Below are 19,260 nucleotides of genomic sequence, written 5' to 3' on the forward strand. Positions count from 1 at the left end.
GATCATATGAAATGAGAAAGGTAGGGGGATGTTTTCCTTCACGTACGCGCGTTGTTTGCTTATGATCTAGGTAATATAAATTTTGTCTTAGAGGGATGTTTTCCATCACGTCCGCGCTTTTCGTATAAGAACTCAGTATTCGTCGTTCAAACCATTCTACAGAGAATAAAAAGAAGATGGCTTCAAACCAACTTGATAAAATGAAAACATTGCAAGACGTCATGGACAATTTGGGTATGATGGAGCAAATGTTAGTGAGGCTAAACGAGGATCACTATTCGTATAGTCCCCATCGAGTGAAGATGGAGATCAACAATTTAAGAAAAGTAAAGGACATGATCAGTGCTCTGATGAAAGAAATAAAGGAGGAGAAGGAGGATGAAGAGGAAAGGATAAGGATGAGAGAATGGAACGAAAAAATTGAAAAAGAAGAAGAAAATGAGAAGAGGATGAAAGAAGAGGAGGAGAAGCAGAAAGAAGAGAAAAAAGAGGAAGAAAAGAAAGAAAAGAAGAGAAAAAGTGTAGGACAGAAAATAAGAATCTGGTGGAGAAATAGAAGAAATTAGAAGAAGAAACCCAAAGGCCCTTTTCAGGGCGACCCACACCTCTCGAAAAGAGATAGACTTTCAATTGCCTACCCATTTTTTTTTAAACAAAAAAAAAATCCCCTGTTCAATTCCCCTTGTCCCTAGACAGTCCCACGATTTATTCCCTATGTTCAATTCCCCTTGAGGCTCAACAGACCCAAGATTATTTTCCGTGTTCAATTCCCCTTGAGGCTCAACAGACCCAAAAAATTTTCCCATGTTAAATTCCCCTTGAGGCTCAACAGACCCCAAAATTTTTCCAGTGTTAAATTCCCTTGAGGCTAAAGTGACCCAGGTGTTTTCGTAATGTTAAATTTCCCATTGAGGCTAAAGTGACCCAGGGGTGTTTTTAATGCTAATTCCCATTGAGGCTAAAGTGCCCCCATTCACTACTTTCGACATATAAGGATGCAATCTATGCTATTTTAAATGCATGACTGGACCCATATTATGTGCACTGAATATTCGACATATAAGTATGCAATCTATGCTATTTTAAATGCATGACTGGGCCAGTATCATGCGCACTGTATATTAGACCTATATGGATGCAATCTATGCTATTTTAAATGCGTGACTGGACCAGTAATGTCCATTTTTAACTGTTCAATAGCAGCGCATACATAACTTTTATTAGATATGTGCACTGACTTAGCGGTTATCAAACAAAGCAAGCATCCAAGAAGACAGCAACAGTCTCGTGAAGTCTTTAGGGCAAACTGGCATTCTTACTCTATAACGAGGTAGTATTAATACGTTGAATAGAATACTAATTTCACGGACAATACCTAAACAATATTTTAAATTATGAAGAGTTTTTAGTGTGTAAACTAGAGGTCGTTGCCTTCCATGGTTCTTCTTTCTTTAAATATGCATTCTTTAGCAGAGGCATTATTGCATAAATTCCCAGTAAATAAATAAAACATCAAAAACGTATCAAACCGGACATGACGCATTTTGTTTGTTTGGACCACTATAAACTACGTGCTTGCGTCAAGACGACTATCATTATAAGCGATAAAATTTAATTAGTTCAGTATCATCTTGGTACATATTCAGTTTGGTAATTTTTTGCTCCCTATTCTCTCTATTTCTTTGTTAGACTATATATATGTGCATATATATATATATATATATATATATATATATATATATATATATATATATATATATATATATATATATATATATATATATATATCACATTAAAAATAACATGGCACTTTAAGTGTTGGTATAAAGCAAATTGATATACCAATACTATTGGTATATGCAAAATGTGATCCGCCAATGGCGCAATAATATGAATATATAATTATTGTTTCAACCTCAGACCTATAGATCAATGATGAATTTCTACTCATTCATTAATCATAATTGACATACGAATACAATTATTACTAGTCCATATTTTTTAAATGAAATTAAAATGGTACACAATTTCATCCGAATCCTTTTTTTTAATCCATTCCCCTCTCCCATCTCGTGCGTAAGGGACAAAATCAGCGAAATTCTGGAATGAGAGAGAAAAACACAATGCGCTGGTCGAAAACATTAATAAAAGTAAACTAGTACCAAGTAACCTACAGTAATCTGGTTCGTTGTAACGGTATGTTTATATATTTATACTCGTATACACTTTTCATTAAAAGGCAAGCCTCGTTACCTTGTAATGAAAAATTTATACATCTCGTGGTATATCATTGATACAGCGTACATTATATATATATATATATATATATATATATATATATTTTTTTTTTTTTTAACCGCTCCGGTGGCCTAGTGGTTAGATGGCTAGACCGTCCGCCTTGGATGTGGGAAGTCGTGGGTTCGATCCCCGGCCGAGTCATACCAAAGACTTACAAACTAACAGTTGCCTCGCTTGGCGTTCAGCATTAAGAGGTTAGTGTTAGGACTGTTTGGTCTGGTGTCAGCATAATGTGACCGGGTGGGACATCATGCTACGTGTCTGCGGTATGATGCCACAGTGCTAGACATCACTAAACTGCCACACTGCAGACATCGTAGCGATATGACTGAAACATTTTTAAAGCTACTTTAAAAATCAAAATCACACACACAGAAATGTATGTATAAATATATATATATATATATATATATATATATATATATATATATATATATATATATATATATATATATATATCCATTGTTTTATTTCTCAGGTATGCTGGCTTTCATTGGCTTGACAGTATTTCAAATCGAGGTAAAAGGCGCACACAGGAAGTCGAAAGTAGGTTTGGGTATCGTTCTAATGCACATTCCAGTGATTATGTACATCCTTTCCGCAGCCTTGGTGCATGCGCGGAAGGAACAGGCACAGCCGCCACCAGTAAATGAAGGAATTATTCTGGAGGAAAGTTTCTACATTACAGAAGAAGGCGAGAGTTCGTATTTACTGCAAAGACAACAAAGTTCATATAAAAATATAAAAAATGATCCATTTTCGAAATCACGATATGTATAAATATGCAACAAATGTGGTATCCTGGAGTGTTCTGCAGTAAAAATGTCAAAACGACGTATTTTCTGTGTGCCTAATTATCCACAGGGGCTCGTTACAAATAAAAGTTGGAGTATCCGTCCTCGAATCAAGGGACATGGGTGTTATATTGTTACAGGTTAGAACCCCCATCCCTTGATTCAAGGACGGATTCTCCAAATTTTCACTGTGACGAGCCCCTGTGCAATTATCCGTGTAGCATGTTATTTTACGTTTTACGGTTTTTGCTTTTTGTTTATAGACCAGCTCATAATGTGCCGTGTATTATTTCTTTATTATCCGAATTGGGAATAGTCCTTATAATTATCCGAATTGGGAACAGTCCTTATAATTATCCGAACTGAGAACAGTCCTTATAATTACCCGAATTGGGAATAGTCCTTATAATTATCCGAATTGGGAATAGTCCTTATAATTATCCGAATTGGGGATAGTCCTTATAATTATCCGAATTGGGAATAGTCCTTATAATTATCCAAATTGGGAACAGTCCTTATAATTATCCGAATTGGGAATAGTCCTCATAATTATCCGAATTGGGAATAGTCCTTATAATTATCCGAATTGGGAACAGTCCTTATAATTATCCGAATTGGGAACAGTCCTTATAATTATCCGAATTGGGAATAGCCCTTATAATTATCCGAATTGGGAATAGTCCTCATAATTATCCGAATTGGGAACAGTCCTCATAATTATCCGAATTGGGACAGTCCTTATAATTATCCGAATTGGGAATAGTCCTTATAATTATCCGAACTGGGAATAGTCTTTATAATTATCCGAATTGGGAACAGTCCTTATAATTATCCGAATTGGGAATACTCCTAATAATTATCCGGATTGGGAATAGTCCTTATAATTGTGTAACCTTCCATCGTTTTTCCAACTATGACAATTATTGCAATTAGAAAAATTTATGGCTCGATTATAGCCACATGCACGAGAAATTGTTTTTGTTTCATAAAGAGAGAGAGGGATGGACAGATGGATTGATGAATGCATGGAAGGACGGACGGACGGACGGATAGCCATCCAGACATAGGGACAGATAATTGGATGGCTGGATGGATATATCTATATATTGATCGATATATAACGGTAGGGATAATTGTATAGATTGATATATTCATTCACTCATTATATATATATATATATATATATATATATATATATTATCTTTAATTGACAATATACATATACTTTATATAACGAATATATGATCATCCCAATCAGAGATTAAAGAAACAAAAATATGTACAGAAATACAGACAGATCGGTAGATAGATAAACGGACACAGACTAACTGATAAATTGACAGACATCTTCATTCACTGATTTAGAGAGAAACATATGTAGATTAAAGGAATCGGAAACAACAAAGAATACAATAGAGTACGTAATATCCGAGACAAGAATGACAGAAAACAAGGAACGAAGAACAAAATTCCTTTAATAAATTCCTTTTAATAAAATTTTGTGTCTTTTATTTGCAACTCAGTTGTTTTTTAATGAAAATACACGCAAACGGCAAATTTCCAGCATGGTATTTTTTAAAATGTTATTATATCTCGTGATAATTTCCATTTAATCTCGAATGTTAGATAGTTTTATCCAAGACCATATAGTGATAAACTCAAATTCCTCGCGCGAAGAAAAGAAACCACTTATACTGAATGTAATGATAGCCCATCCACTTCTGAAACTATATTTAGAACTAACTATATTTAGAACTAATTTTGTCAAGCGCGACATAATAAATTCATATATTGGTCATTTTAATGTTATCAAAAGATTTTTATGCAACGTCCAGCCGGTTTTGATGGACATAATGCTTACAGGCTTTTAGGAAATAGGTAGCTTGGAATAGACCACATTTCAATCATTATGTTCAAAAGAAAAACAATTAGAATATCAGTTACCATGCCGATGGAATGCAACTGAGAATTATGAAGATGTTCAAATACTAATGCTGGAAACAATAGTTTGAATGTCGTCTAATACTACTACTAAAATTAATAATAGTAATGAATAATGACAGTATGCCTGTATGGGCATGATGTCACCCATCTGGCTGACAAGTACTTAAAACCAAAAGGCAAGGGCAGGTGCTAAACCAATCATGGTTATCATTACGCTATTTTACAAATAAAGGCGTTCATATTATTTTTAGCAATGACAGCCATCTTGGAAAGAACAGTATCATTCTTTGTGCATGTAGAAAGGCCTTATCCCAGGATGTGTTCTGTTAAAATGGTCAAATTCGGATTACAGGTGTTTTTAACTTTATAAAGGTTTTCTATTTTCAGTAATATGGGTAATATTCAATATTCGATCAGCATTCTTTGTGCAAACTTCAAAGGGTCACTCCAGGATTTTTAATATAACATATGGTAAAATTCTGATATGGGCATTTTTTAGAATTAGTAATGTAGGTTTATACTGAGTAATAAATACCAATCTGATTGGAGAGCGTCCTTATTTGTACAGACTTACAAGGCTTCACTGCCAAGTTGCTTGTCGCAATAAACTGGATCAAATTTTCTGAACCAGTCTTAATGCATTTTATGTAGATCGCTTTCCATCAAATTGTGGTCAATTTCGGTTGGGCGTTTAAATGTGCATTTCAAAATGTGTATAATTCTTCTTTTAGTAATAGCTGCCATATATGAAGGCAGATTAAAATAATTTGTAACAAAATTAAATTAAAAGAAATATATAAAAAAAACTTGAAAGACCTTTATATTATGTCAATTCGTGCAAAATTTAGTCCACTTCTGCTGAGCCATTTGTTGAAAACTTTTCGTTTAAAGGTTTTACTATTTACATTGTCACACGTCATATTAGGCGACGTAACAACAGCTTTACAGGTCATTAGTAAAACATGTTCTTGATGGACCACTGACGGACGACACTTGATATAACATAATATTCAGATAAGAAAGCATCCCCACCACATGATTCGGCCAAACCATGCCTGCAGTGTATAATCACATTTAAAAAATACAAACGTGTATAAATTCGTGTTGAGTTCGCTATAGTTTCTACACGAAGCATGTAAAATAAAAAAAATAAAAATAATGTAAAAAATAACCTGGTATGTTTCATTGACGTACCTGCATATATATATATATATATATATATATATATATATATATATATATATATATATATATATCAGAAAAATATCCATGCTTGATTCTTTCAAGTGCGTTCGAATTATCTTTATGGATGCTCTTTAGGTGAATACATCATTCCTTTACAATATTTTTATAAATAAACAATTTGATGTCATTTTTTTACGCCGAGATATCAACAACTTTCCTACATCTATATAGCAGACATGTATACAAAAATAAATTTGTAGTGTTTAAATGTCATGAAGGTACATCAATACACTGATATAATGTAAAATCTGATTTATACAAATTAAAACAATTAAAACTTATAGGATCATATGAGGAACCAGCATTAGTTGACACATTAAGTATAGAATATACATTCATTTTTACATACATTAGTTATTTCTGTATAAAGGACGCCTTCCTCAATGGACAAATGTTGTAGTCCATTTTGTGGCCTTTATAGGCAATTTTTACAATAAGGATCAAAATGCGCAAAAATGTTGATATAAGGAAGTCTGTCTAACTGGACATAATTTAATACAGTAATATGGGTAGACTGAAAAAAGGTTGTAAATCTTTATTGCTAATTTCATGGTAACATATTTAACATTGATACAAGGCACACTTGTCTACAGGAAAAAAGCTTTTTGATGTTGCTGTAAGAGTAATTCATAAACAAGCTCCAACGTGTAATCACCTGGACATGCAAACATACAGGTAACGTGTAAACACCCAAATATACAAACATACAGGTAACGTGTAAACACTTGAATATACAAGCATACAGGTAACGTGTAAACACTTGAATATACAAGCATACAGGTAACGTGTAAACACTTGAATATACAAACATACAGGTAACGTGTAATCACCTGAATATACAAACATACAGGTAAGCGATCCACGGAGTATTCCTTCTAGGAACCATTAAAGACATGTTCAAATGTGTAAATATCGAAATATACCAGTAAACCGGTAACAGTTCCACTTGGGAAACATTATTCTCTAAATTCGATGTTGTTTAGAACTAACGTCATATTTAGCAGCTTGAAAGATCCCACCAAAGCCCATCATCCCACCAACTTGAAAGATCCCACCAAAGCTCATCATCCCACCAACTTGAAAGATCCCACCAAAGCCCATCATCCCACCAACTTGAAAGATCCCACCAAAGCCCATCATCCCACCAGCTTGAAAGATCCCACCAAAGCCCATCATCCCACCAGCTTGAAAGATCCCACCAAAGCCCATCATCCCACCAACTTGAAAGATCCCACCAAAGCCCATCATCCCACCAGCTTGAAAGATCCCACCAAAGCCCATCATCCCACCAACTTGAAAGATCCCACCAAAGCCCATCATCCCACCAACTTGAAAGATCCCACCAAAGCTCATCATCCCACCAACTTGAAAGATCCCACCAAAGCCCATCATTCCACCAACTTGAAAGATCCCACCAAAGCCCATCATCCCACCAACTTGAAAGATCCCACCAAAGCCCATCATCCCACCAGCTTGAAAGATCCCACCAAAGCCCATCATCCCACCAGCTTGAAAGATCCCACCAAAGCCCATCATCCCACCTAAAAGGTGTATGATATAACGTAGCTCTAAATAAAAAAAAAACAATTAAAAAGAACACGCACACACATAAACACACTCCAACCCCCCCCCAAAAAAAACAATAAACAATAACAACAATAAAAAACCACACTAAGCTACTTCGATTGTTTCAAGTCAAAATAATGTCAAAATTAAGAAAATAAATAGTTATCTTTAAATCAGGATGTAACTTAAATTATCAACTCATTCTCGGAATAAAATGGATCGATTGTCGAGAAAGAGGATCCAGTATTATGTCGATACTCTGCGAGGTGTAAGTACTCCAACATGTGTAAGTACTCCAACAGGTGTAAGACAGGATAATAAATATCAGATCATGTGACTTGCATGAGGTGTATAATTGAGTCACAAAACGAATGACAATACACAAATGGGTAAAACAAAAAGCAGACAACCGCCACTTCCAAAAACAAAAATACAAATATCTATTTATAGTCCAAATATATGTAAGTACTTTATGATGTTGAGGAATGTGTTAATGGATAGTTTATCATCAGTGGAAATTATCCACAAAATGAAAAAAAACATATTTAATTGAAGAATGCTGATTCGTGAGGCGTTAGACTTGCCCATTTATGTTGTTGTTGGCCCAAGGGAAATAACTGCTAAAACTTGTGCACCGTTTAAATCAATCGTCTGCACGGTCAACATTGAAACCTTTGCCCCTAAAGGAGCTAGCATTATGTTTAAACAGATCTGATAGGTAATATATTTATTATATATTAGTTTGCCGGGGTTTACGGAATATTATGACAGTCTTTGCGCACCCACCCCCATACAGCCTTCACCAGCGGCCCTTGTACGGGACGTGTGATACTGACGACAGCCGCCGCCATGCACACACCCACAAAGAGAGGCAGGGAGGTGGCACCATTTGAAGATTTTGTGGTGTTTTTTCCCCGAGTGGGAGTGCCTCCGCCTGCGACATACAAGCAATGTACCTGTAGACATATTTACTGCTATATATCTTAGTATACATTTTGCATCTAAATAAAGAAAATAAAAATTCATTAACATATTATCCTAATATTACGCACACCATTTCCACACTGTATCAATAATTTCGGACACACACCATTTCCACAATGTATCAATAATTTCGGACACACCATTTCCACACTGTATCAATAATTTCGGACACACACCATTTGTCCGGAATGAAGATATTTTCCGTAGAATTAAATATGAAACGTCTAAAGCGACCGGTACTATTAGAAATTGAGTGTAGAATTTTATAACATACGGCTTGAGATTGAGCGTTCATTCTTAACTCATGCACCCATATCAAATGTGGCTCGGCCTTGAGGCGCACGATGGTGTATCTGAAATAGCCCCGTCCCGAGGTCAATTAATATTTTTTGGTGACAAGTTACACGTGTCAACCACTAAAGCATATAGTAACATAAATCAGTAAGCCAAATACAAGTGTTATCATGGCCTTCCTCCATGGCGGCTCAGGTCAGACTTGAACCTGATAAGAGTTATCTCTCTTCATTTTCCAGTCTCTGCCATTGTAGACCCACGAGTCTGGTTTTCTTTTCTTCGTCTAAAATTAGTGGTCACTGTATCCGAAATTTCAAAATAGTGAGGTTCATCATATGGAATGATTGTACTTGATAAATCTACACATATAAATATTAGATTCTGAAGCAATTAATGTTTGCTCCTTTTCACAAATTTGTGATCAGGTTGGATAATCATTTTTACTTAATTACGACAAACTTTATGGACAAAGTCAATCAAAAGCATGCTGGTATGGAGCATGTAATGCATAATCAGTTAGGCAGGGTTTACTGACACAATAAGAGATTGCTTCTTGCCTGCCATTACAAGAATGTCTAATTCAATGTGGTGTTAGGACAGCCTTTCCCGGTTGGTGTACAACGATTTTTGAAATATAATACAAAGTTTATTTACTTAAACTATCCCCACATTAATTTCCAATCTTTCAGTAATATTTTATTTATATTTCTCAAACACCTGAAATTCTGAGCATTAAATTGGGCTATCTCATATATGTTGAATTGCTTCACTGTACCCCGATGTAAATTCTGCCATGTGATTTTTTTCTTCTATTGAATACTTCTGACATTTGTCTGCAATGAAAATTTAAAAATCCGATAATACATAAATGACAAAAACTTCATCTAATCAAGCATCGGTTTATGCTAACATAATTTACTGATTAAGTTAAAGTGCAGTACAGGATACTGGTTATACTTAACCAATTATCCTTGATTAATTACTGACATCCAATGGCAAATGATATCCAATTCTACAAAAGCCATCAAAGATTGAAATGAACCTGTACAATAATATAAGACAAAGTACATAACATTCAAAGATGTGAATACTGCAAAGTATTGACATCTGTAACATCAATAGTTAAATATAATATTAAACACATTAGCAAAATATATTGGTTTTGAACAAGAAAAACTATTTCTTATACAGAAAAATATAATGACATTTACAAAAATAGGGGTACAAATGCCATAATAGCATATATAAATTTAAGTAAATGTATCATATATAATGCATGTTGTTCTATGCATCATATATAATACATGTTGTTCTATGCATCATATATAATACATATTGTTCTATGCATCATATATAATACATGTTGTTCTATGCATCATATATAATACATGTTGTTCTATGCATCATATATAATACATATTGTTCTATGCATCATATATAGTACATGTTGTTCTATGCATCATATATAATACATGTTGTTCTATGCATCATATATAATACATGTTGTTCTATGCATCATATATAATACACGTTGTTCTATGCATCATATATAATACATGTTGTTCTATGCATCATATATAATACATGTTGTTCTATGCATCATATATAATACATGTTGTTCTATGCATCACATATAATACATGTTGTTCTATGCATCATATATAATACATGTTGTTCTATGCATACATGGGCATCATTAGAGGTGGGCATGTGGAGGCCGTGGTTTAAAAAAATTAATTCTATGTGGTGTGAATTTATCGTATATCTGTAAGCCTTTTGCCCCTTCACCCTTTGGCATTTCCCCATGTACCAGTAACATTCCTATGGGCACTCATGTATGAATTTATGTATCTTATGTACCTTAAATTTACTAACTTGATGTTTTATATTGAATTACAGAAGAAGATTTTTATGTGATATATAAACAAATCAAATTGCAAAGGACAACATTTGATCTGTGGAACACACAGTCATCCTATATTAGGGGTCAATTCAATAAAATGTCATTTTGATATTAGCATGCAGCTACATACAAACCCAGACCCATGTTCATGGCCATACACAATTGTACAAAAAGCAGCGGTCTGCTCAATAGAAAGTTATACTCACGTTGGCGGTCAAACCCATGTGAAGTGACACATATGTTAGCGGTCACCTCCATACAAACTCGTATCTGTCAGTGGACATACAAAGTTGTACATATATTAGCGGACTTCTAAAACATGGCAATACTCACGTTAGCTGACACACCTATATGAAATCATACATGTTAGTGGTCACCTATATACAAGTCTTACCTATCTTGGCGGTTACCTCTAGAGAAAGGACACCTGTTGACAATGACCAGATTTAATCAGTTCAATCAAGTTTTGCTTTGTAATCATCCTCCACATATTGTATCAGTTAGTGGTCACTGTTATTGGTCTCAAATACATAGGATTTGTGTATGTTAACTTCAGGTAAGGACAGTTACATACGTTTATTTAAATAAAGCAACATACATATAAATGCCTATTTTGCCCAATCCCAGAGTGACCAATATACACAGATTTAACCGAACCAAATGTTCATCATTTTCATCCAAAACATTTCTCTTTCACAGCACCATAATACTAATAAAATTAGAGAATGGATAGAACAATATTTTCATTGACATTATATTGGTAAAGAATATTGAACTCTAATTGCTGCTCCCTCTCTCTCTCTCTCTCTATATATATATATATATATAGAAGGGAGGTACAACAATATTTGTTCCTATGAATAAGTCACATTGATTTTCCTTTACATAAATAAATCTACATCCTTTGAAGAAATACCTCTTAAAATGTAAATTAATGCATGTATATTGGCTGTTTTCATTGTATTGAGCATTAATGCATATATATTTGACTATTTACATTTTATGGATCATTAAGGTGTATACATTTGGCTATTTACATTTTATGGAACATTAAGGTGTATGCATATGGCTATTGACATTTTATGGATCATTAAGGTGTATGCATTTGGCTATTTACATTATGGATAATGAAGGTTTATGCATTTGGCTATTGACATTTTATGGATCATTAAGGTGTATGCATTTGGCTATTTACATTTTATGGATCATTAAGGTGTATGCATTTGACTATTGACATTTTATGGGTCATTAAGGTGTATACATATGGCCATTGACATTTTATGGATCATTAAGGTGTATACATTTGGCTATTTACATTTTATGGATCATTAAGGTGTATGCATATGGCTATTGACATTTTATGGATCATTAAGGTGTATGCATTTGGCTATTGACATTTTATGGATAATGAAGGTTTATGCATTTGGCTATTGACATTTTATGGATCATTAAGGTGTATGCATTTGGCTATTTACATTTTATGGGTCATTAAGGTGTATACATATGGCTATTGACATTTTATGGATCATTAAGGTGTATACATTTGGCTATTTACATTTTATGGATCATTAAGGTGTATGCATTTGGCTATTTACATTTTATGGATAATGAAGGTTTATGCATTTCGCTATTGACATTTTATGGATCATTAAGGTGTATGCATATGGCTATTGACATTTTATGGATAATTAAGGTGTATGAATTTGGCTATTTACATTTTATGGATTATTAAGGTGGAAGCATTTGGCTATTGACATTTTATGGATCATTAAGGTGTATGGATTTGGCTATTTACATTTTATGGATCATTAAGGTCTATGCATTTGGCTATTTACATTTTATGGATAATGAAGGTTTATGCATTTGGCTATTGACATTTTATGGATCATTAAGGTGTACACATTTGGCTATTGACATTTTATGGATAATTAAAGTGTATGCATTCGGCTATTGACATTTTATGGATCAATAAGGTGTATGCGTTTGGCTATTGACATTTTATGGATCATTAAGGTATATGAATTTGGCTATTTACATTTTATGGATAATGAAGGTTTATGCATTTGGCTATTGACATTTTATGGATCATTAAGGTGTATGCATTTGGCTATTTACATTTTATGGATCATTAAGGTGTATGCATTTGACTATTGACATTTTATGGGTCATTAAGGTGTATGCATATGGCTATTGACATTTTATGGATCATTAAGGTGTATGAATTTGCCTATTGACATTTTATGGGTTATTAAGGTGTATGCATATGGCTATTGACATTTTATAGATCATTAAGGTGTATACATTTGGCTATTGACATTTTATGGATCATTAAGGTGTATACATTTGGCTATTGACATTTTATGGATCATTAAGGTGTATGCATTTGGCTACTGACATTTATATAAAAATATGGGTAAAATTAAATGAATATAAACCCAGGCGTAGTACATTGCATACTGCATTATTCATCTAATATGCAAAATTCAAGGTGAATATGGAATAAAACAACTTGCAACTAAACTAAAAACAAAACAAAAGAAAAATATCTGTGATTGAGCACAGCAGTTTGATTAATGTGAAAGTCATCTTGATTTTAACCGATTTGTGCAACAACACATACAAAATTCTAAATTATACAAGTACAGAAAACATGAAATTCATATTCAAACCTATTTATAAGCAACAAATTAAATAAAAATACATAAAACAAGTGAAGTTTTCCTGGTAAACTTTTGACTCTAAATAATTAAGCACTTCATCATAAATAATTAAGCACTTCATCATAAAATCAAACTTTCTCAGACAAAAGAGTTAACATTTTTAACAAACTTGTCATAGTCCTTATAATACGAAAGAATCAGGCCATTTAACAAACTTGTCATTAATGTTTACATTTTTAACAATCTTGTCATTAATGTCTTTGTAATACAAAAGAATCAAGACATTTCTTATTATAAACCAGGTGCTCCTTTCTGTCTTAAAAAATGTGAAAAGGTCATGGACACAAATCTGACACTATTTCTCGTTAGTCAGCAGAAAATGTGACAAGGCATACAATGGTTAAAACAATCAGTAATGTAGAAAGATATCTGACTCTCTATTTTTATATTGGCTTTTTAAACTGATTACTGTGACATTTTAAACTGATTACTGTGACATTTGGTGGGGTTCAGGACTGCCACTATCAAAAATGTACAAAGCCCAATTAACATTGATAATCAATCAGCAAAAACATTAGAGCCATCTACTTCAATTAGTGAATTCAAATACTGGCAAAGGTCCTTGTTATCAAAAACATGTACTGAGGAACCTAACAAAAATGAACTATTGGGTAAGGGACAAGAAATATTACCATGAACATGTGTCCATGGAATATAATTCTGTAAATTTATAATTTATTGATGCGAAAAAATAAAGTCCAATTAAAACAACTGCTAATTTATTTGCCAAACGATATAGATTTCTTAGCAAACATAAGTAGCAATCATAATAGAAAACAATTGGAAAAATACATGTACACTTGGCTATTTACATTACATGGAGCATTACTGCGTATAATAATAATAATAATAATAATGAGGACTTTGTATAGCGCCTAATCTTTAGAAGCTTTAAGCACTTTACAATATTAGACAACACCTATAAGATAAAAAACATATAATGATAAGATTACAAAAACAAACACCATGAAATTAGAAAATAACTAAAGAACATGCTGAGAATATTTAAGGTAGGAAACATTATTAGGTCTTTTATGGATGATGAAAAATGTAGATGTGTCTGGTATGCAAATCTTGCCTATTTACTAATTTTAATATAAACAATCAACAGAAATTAACCTATTTTTAGCTGGTATGGTGTTTTACAGCATACAACACAAGTATGTTAGTGTTGAGGCAATTGGAATGAAGTTCTTTACCAAAAAGACACACCATGATAACCAATCCAGTCGAAATGTAAGAAATAAAAATGCAATTTATGTAAAAAACGATGTACAAGCAGACTGCATACTTTTCTTTCTATGTTTCATCAATTGTAAGAAAATATGCATATTTTGCTTTTGTGTAAGGAACAGTTGTTGTTTGTAGGGTTTAACACCATTTTTCAGCACAAGATAGGCTATACATAGTGGCCAGTATAACTGGTGGAGGAATAACCCTGAGAGGAACCACCGACCCATGAGAACTACTGGCAGGCTTTCTCACATACCAACGTTAGCCGAGCCTGAGACTCAAACTCACGCAGAGGTGAGATGGCAGTGATCCGTAATGGTGAGCACTTTAGACCATTCGGCCACTCGGGGCCCCTTGTAAGGAACAGACCGACCAAGTCAATATGGAGAAAAACATTCTGGCAGATCTCTCTTAATAGTATGTATTACACCAATTTAAATTCTTTTGTGGAATGTAATATATTAACTGATGCACATAACTTTTAGTACCCTCGGAAAAGACACTGCATATGTGCCTGACATTTTTAACACGAATTCCCATAATACAAACTTTCTGAAAACACAAAGTTGATGAAAGTGTACATGTAAATTATGTCCGTAATTGTTTACATTTCTATGCAGTGGAAGACGGTTACATTCTTCTGTCATCTGTAAATCTAAATGACCTGTGAACATGCTTTATTAATCATTTGATGTCAACACAAGCTCATGGTGGCCTACCACCGCCATCTCACTTGTGTTCATGTGGGTTCGAGTAAGGGTTCAGCCAATGTGGGTATGTGATAAAGTTTACTGTAGCTTCCTGAGGGTCAGTTATTCTTATTGGAATTTTACCGGGTTCTTCCTCCGCCAGTTATATGCACATTGGTATGTCAAAAGTGTTATGTACAACGTTATGTCAAAAGTGTTTGCTATTTACATGTGCATCTCAGGGAATAAACATAAATAAGCATATTATGCCAATTTGTGTTGTGCTAATTGTCTGGATGTCTATAATAAAATACAATTTTCAAAGTGAATAACATTAAATGTATCAAGTGTCTTATTTACATGACTGACAACACTGGGATTTATACTCTGTGCTTGATTGACTGCAAATTTATCACTTGACACATTTTGCTAACTAGATTTAAATACTAAGTAGCCATTCTGGTATCAGCAAATTTAATTGTATCTTCTATGCGTGATTTACATTTTACTATGTCAGATTTTCAGAACCAATGTTTATCCATATTATTTTATTTACAAGTCTCAAAAGAATAAAAATATGTATGAAATATAAGGATGTATAAAATTATTTGAATTGCTTCATAGGGGATTACACTGTGACACCTATGATACTGCAATAAATCTAAAGGTCACAAAGCTTAGATATGCTTAAGAAACCTATATGTTGACAATAAAATCCTTATCAATTCCAGTTTTCCAATGCACCTGCTACAAAAAGGTTTAAAAATGATATGTTGTCAAAATTAGAAAATGATAAAGTATTTACAATCAAACATCTCCTTTCCATCAAATTTAGAAAATAATAAAGTATCTACAATCAGACATTCTCTTTATGTCAAAATTAAACAACTAAATAGTATTTACAAACAATAAAGTGATATATTCACATGTTATAATAACAAAAATGTTAAAGTACACACATTATAGGCAAAGTATCGATTATGTGATAATATTGCTTATGTATGATAAAAATGGTTGTGCAAATTAACTCATTTCTGAATTCAAGTTTGTTGTGGCAATTTGCATAGTAAAATATGTATCAGTTCTAATGAATGTATCATATAACATGTACAGTATGAAAAACAACAATCTAAAGAAATGATGTGGGACATTCTTGTACACAATTTATATAAAGCTTTCTATCTAGAACAACATTAACAAATCATCAATTGTAATTAAGGTTTCATTTCCTCTATTGGATCCTACCTTCTTCCATTGTATTGATTCTTAATATCATCGGAATATACAGTATAGTCTGATGGTCCCAAGCTGAAGCTTTATGTAGAAGAAGAATCCACATTGTCAGTTTCTGTATATAGTTGCATGATTTGGGAAGGAGGGGCAGTTGATCATAAATCTGTCAAAAAAAAAAGGTAAAACATTATCTGTTATTGCTGATGGATATGTAGTATTTTTAATAGTGTGTAAGAAATTGTGAATGACACTTTTACATACTATTCTTATACTGCATGGGTCTTTGCTATCGCTACTGTAAAACCTTACTTGTACTTTATGGGTCTTTGCTATCGCTACTGTCAAATCTTACTTATACTGTATGGGTTTTTGCAATAGTACTGTCAAATCTTACTTGTACTATATGGGTCTTTGCTATAGTACTGTCAAATCTTATTAATACTGTATGGGTCTTTGCTATAGTACTGTCAAACCTTACTTATACTGTATGGGTCTTTGCTATCGCTACTATCAAATCTTACTTGTACTATATGGGTCTTTGCTATATTATTGTCAAATCTTACTTGTACTATATGGGTCTTTGCTATTGCTACTGTCAAATCTTACTTATACTGTATGGGTCTTTGCTATCACTATTGTCAAATCTTACTTATACTGTATGGGTCTTTGCTATCGCTACTGTCAAATCTTACTTGTACTATATGGGTCTTTGCTATCACTACTGTCAAATCATATTTAAACATTATGGATTTTTCCTATCGGTACTGGCAATGATGCATTCAGAGTTCTCAATAAAACACGTGAAATTGAAGAGTCGTTCTTTTATTACAACATTTCAAGGATTATATACCAGTGTCAGTCATTATAATATTTTTCAAAGCTTGTCGTTTTCACTTTCTTGTGTTATTGTTTATTCGAGCCTAAACATGTAACAATATATATATAAATATATATATATATATATATATATATATATATATATATATATATATATATATACACACACACACACTTGTGCTTATGTACCAGTGAAGCTGGTATTCACATACATAATATAATCCAGATTTGATTCAGAGGAATCAATTATAATCATGCCCATAAGCAACAGTTATTGTGTCAAACAAGTGCAGGACAAATCTCAAAGGTTGAATGAACAGAGAATATTTATACAGAATTGTGCCTAACCAATTCTGACCTGATATTTTATTACAAAAACGTTATGCCTACCTCAACTGGGTCCACTTTTAGTTGAGATAATTTTCATCTACCAACTGAATAACTTTCTCTGCTATTTCAACGGCAGTTCTAGCCTGTGTATCTGTATACACTTCTGCTGGAATCTGTGTCCTGTCTATGGAGTCGGGGTACCTCATCCTGGTGTGGTGTCCCAAAGAAGCTTCCATACTCGTGGCCAGATTTACAAGATCCGGACCCAGACTACCATGACTTGCAATGTAGGTGAGCTGATGACCTCTCAGATCCACCTTATTTGCATCTGTAGCATACACAGCGGCTTTCAGAGCTTTCTCGGTCGCCTGTTTTAGATATGAGATAGGTTTGATTTTATTGCTAACATGTGACCTAGATATAAAAAAGTTGTTTCTTCATATATGTATTTGCATGTAAGAAATGAAAAACCAAAAGAACAGACAACAACAAAATACAAATAAGCAAAAACAAATCAAAACAAGAATACAAAGCCACTGTAACTTTAATTCACATTTACTGCTATTTCTAAGAAGTGAAAGACAATGCGCTTTTTGATGGGTTATGAGATTGTAAATTACGAGGGAAGTTTATCACTTATTTTTATTATTAGTCAATCCAGTGATACACTTAGGTAATGAAATCAAGAAATATACACTGTCTAAACTTGTGTCAGGATTAGGTGTTTGAATTTTATTATGTACACCTGACATATAAAAATATGTGTGTACTTTCAGGGTTAGGTACATCATCACTGCAATAAAATAAGCTTTTCAAGGCACATAAATTGTGTATTACAGTGAACTTAGTTTTACATGTTTTAATATGGTTTCTATGCATTTAAACCCTTGTTTTGATTTCAATTGCACTTGGTTGCGAAGATGAGACTGCTGATATGTGGAAGATGCATTAAAGATGCACAAGTCTTATCATTTTATTATCTAGTAGTTTAGGATTAAAATTAGAACCTTGTAATAAATTTACCTTAAGTGCATAAGTACTGGACTATTTGATTTAGGTTAAGGCAATACAGTACAATACTTATCTGTTGAAAATAAATTCAGGTTCATTTGTAGCAGCTAAGTTCTAGCACAGGGGTGGGCAAACTACGGCCCATGGGCCGCAAGAGGCCCGCCAAGGGTTTTATGCGG

The 19,260-nt window shown here is 33.4% G+C and overlaps 1 protein-coding gene across 1 annotated transcript in view; it reads right to left on the reverse strand.

The window, feature by feature from the left end:
• Window positions 1-4,550: 4,550 nt before the first annotated feature.
• LOC149772043 (sacsin-like) overlaps window positions 4,551-19,260 on the reverse strand; it is a 50,013-nt gene continuing 35,303 nt past the window's right edge. The window contains exons 7-8 of the mRNA XM_089947991.1: window positions 18,131-18,438; window positions 4,551-17,066 (exon numbers count right to left, since the gene is read on the reverse strand). Of these exons, the coding sequence (XP_089804117.1) occupies window positions 18,148-18,438 (291 nt within the window). The 3' untranslated portion in view covers window positions 4,551-17,066; window positions 18,131-18,147. The remainder of the gene's footprint in view (window positions 17,067-18,130; window positions 18,439-19,260) is intronic.

The sequence above is a fragment of the Sinohyriopsis cumingii genome, unplaced genomic scaffold, assembly GCF_028554795.1.
Source record: "Sinohyriopsis cumingii isolate HCF-2022 unplaced genomic scaffold, ASM2855479v2 utg001527l, whole genome shotgun sequence".
Taxonomy (NCBI): domain Eukaryota; kingdom Metazoa; phylum Mollusca; class Bivalvia; order Unionida; family Unionidae; genus Sinohyriopsis; species Sinohyriopsis cumingii.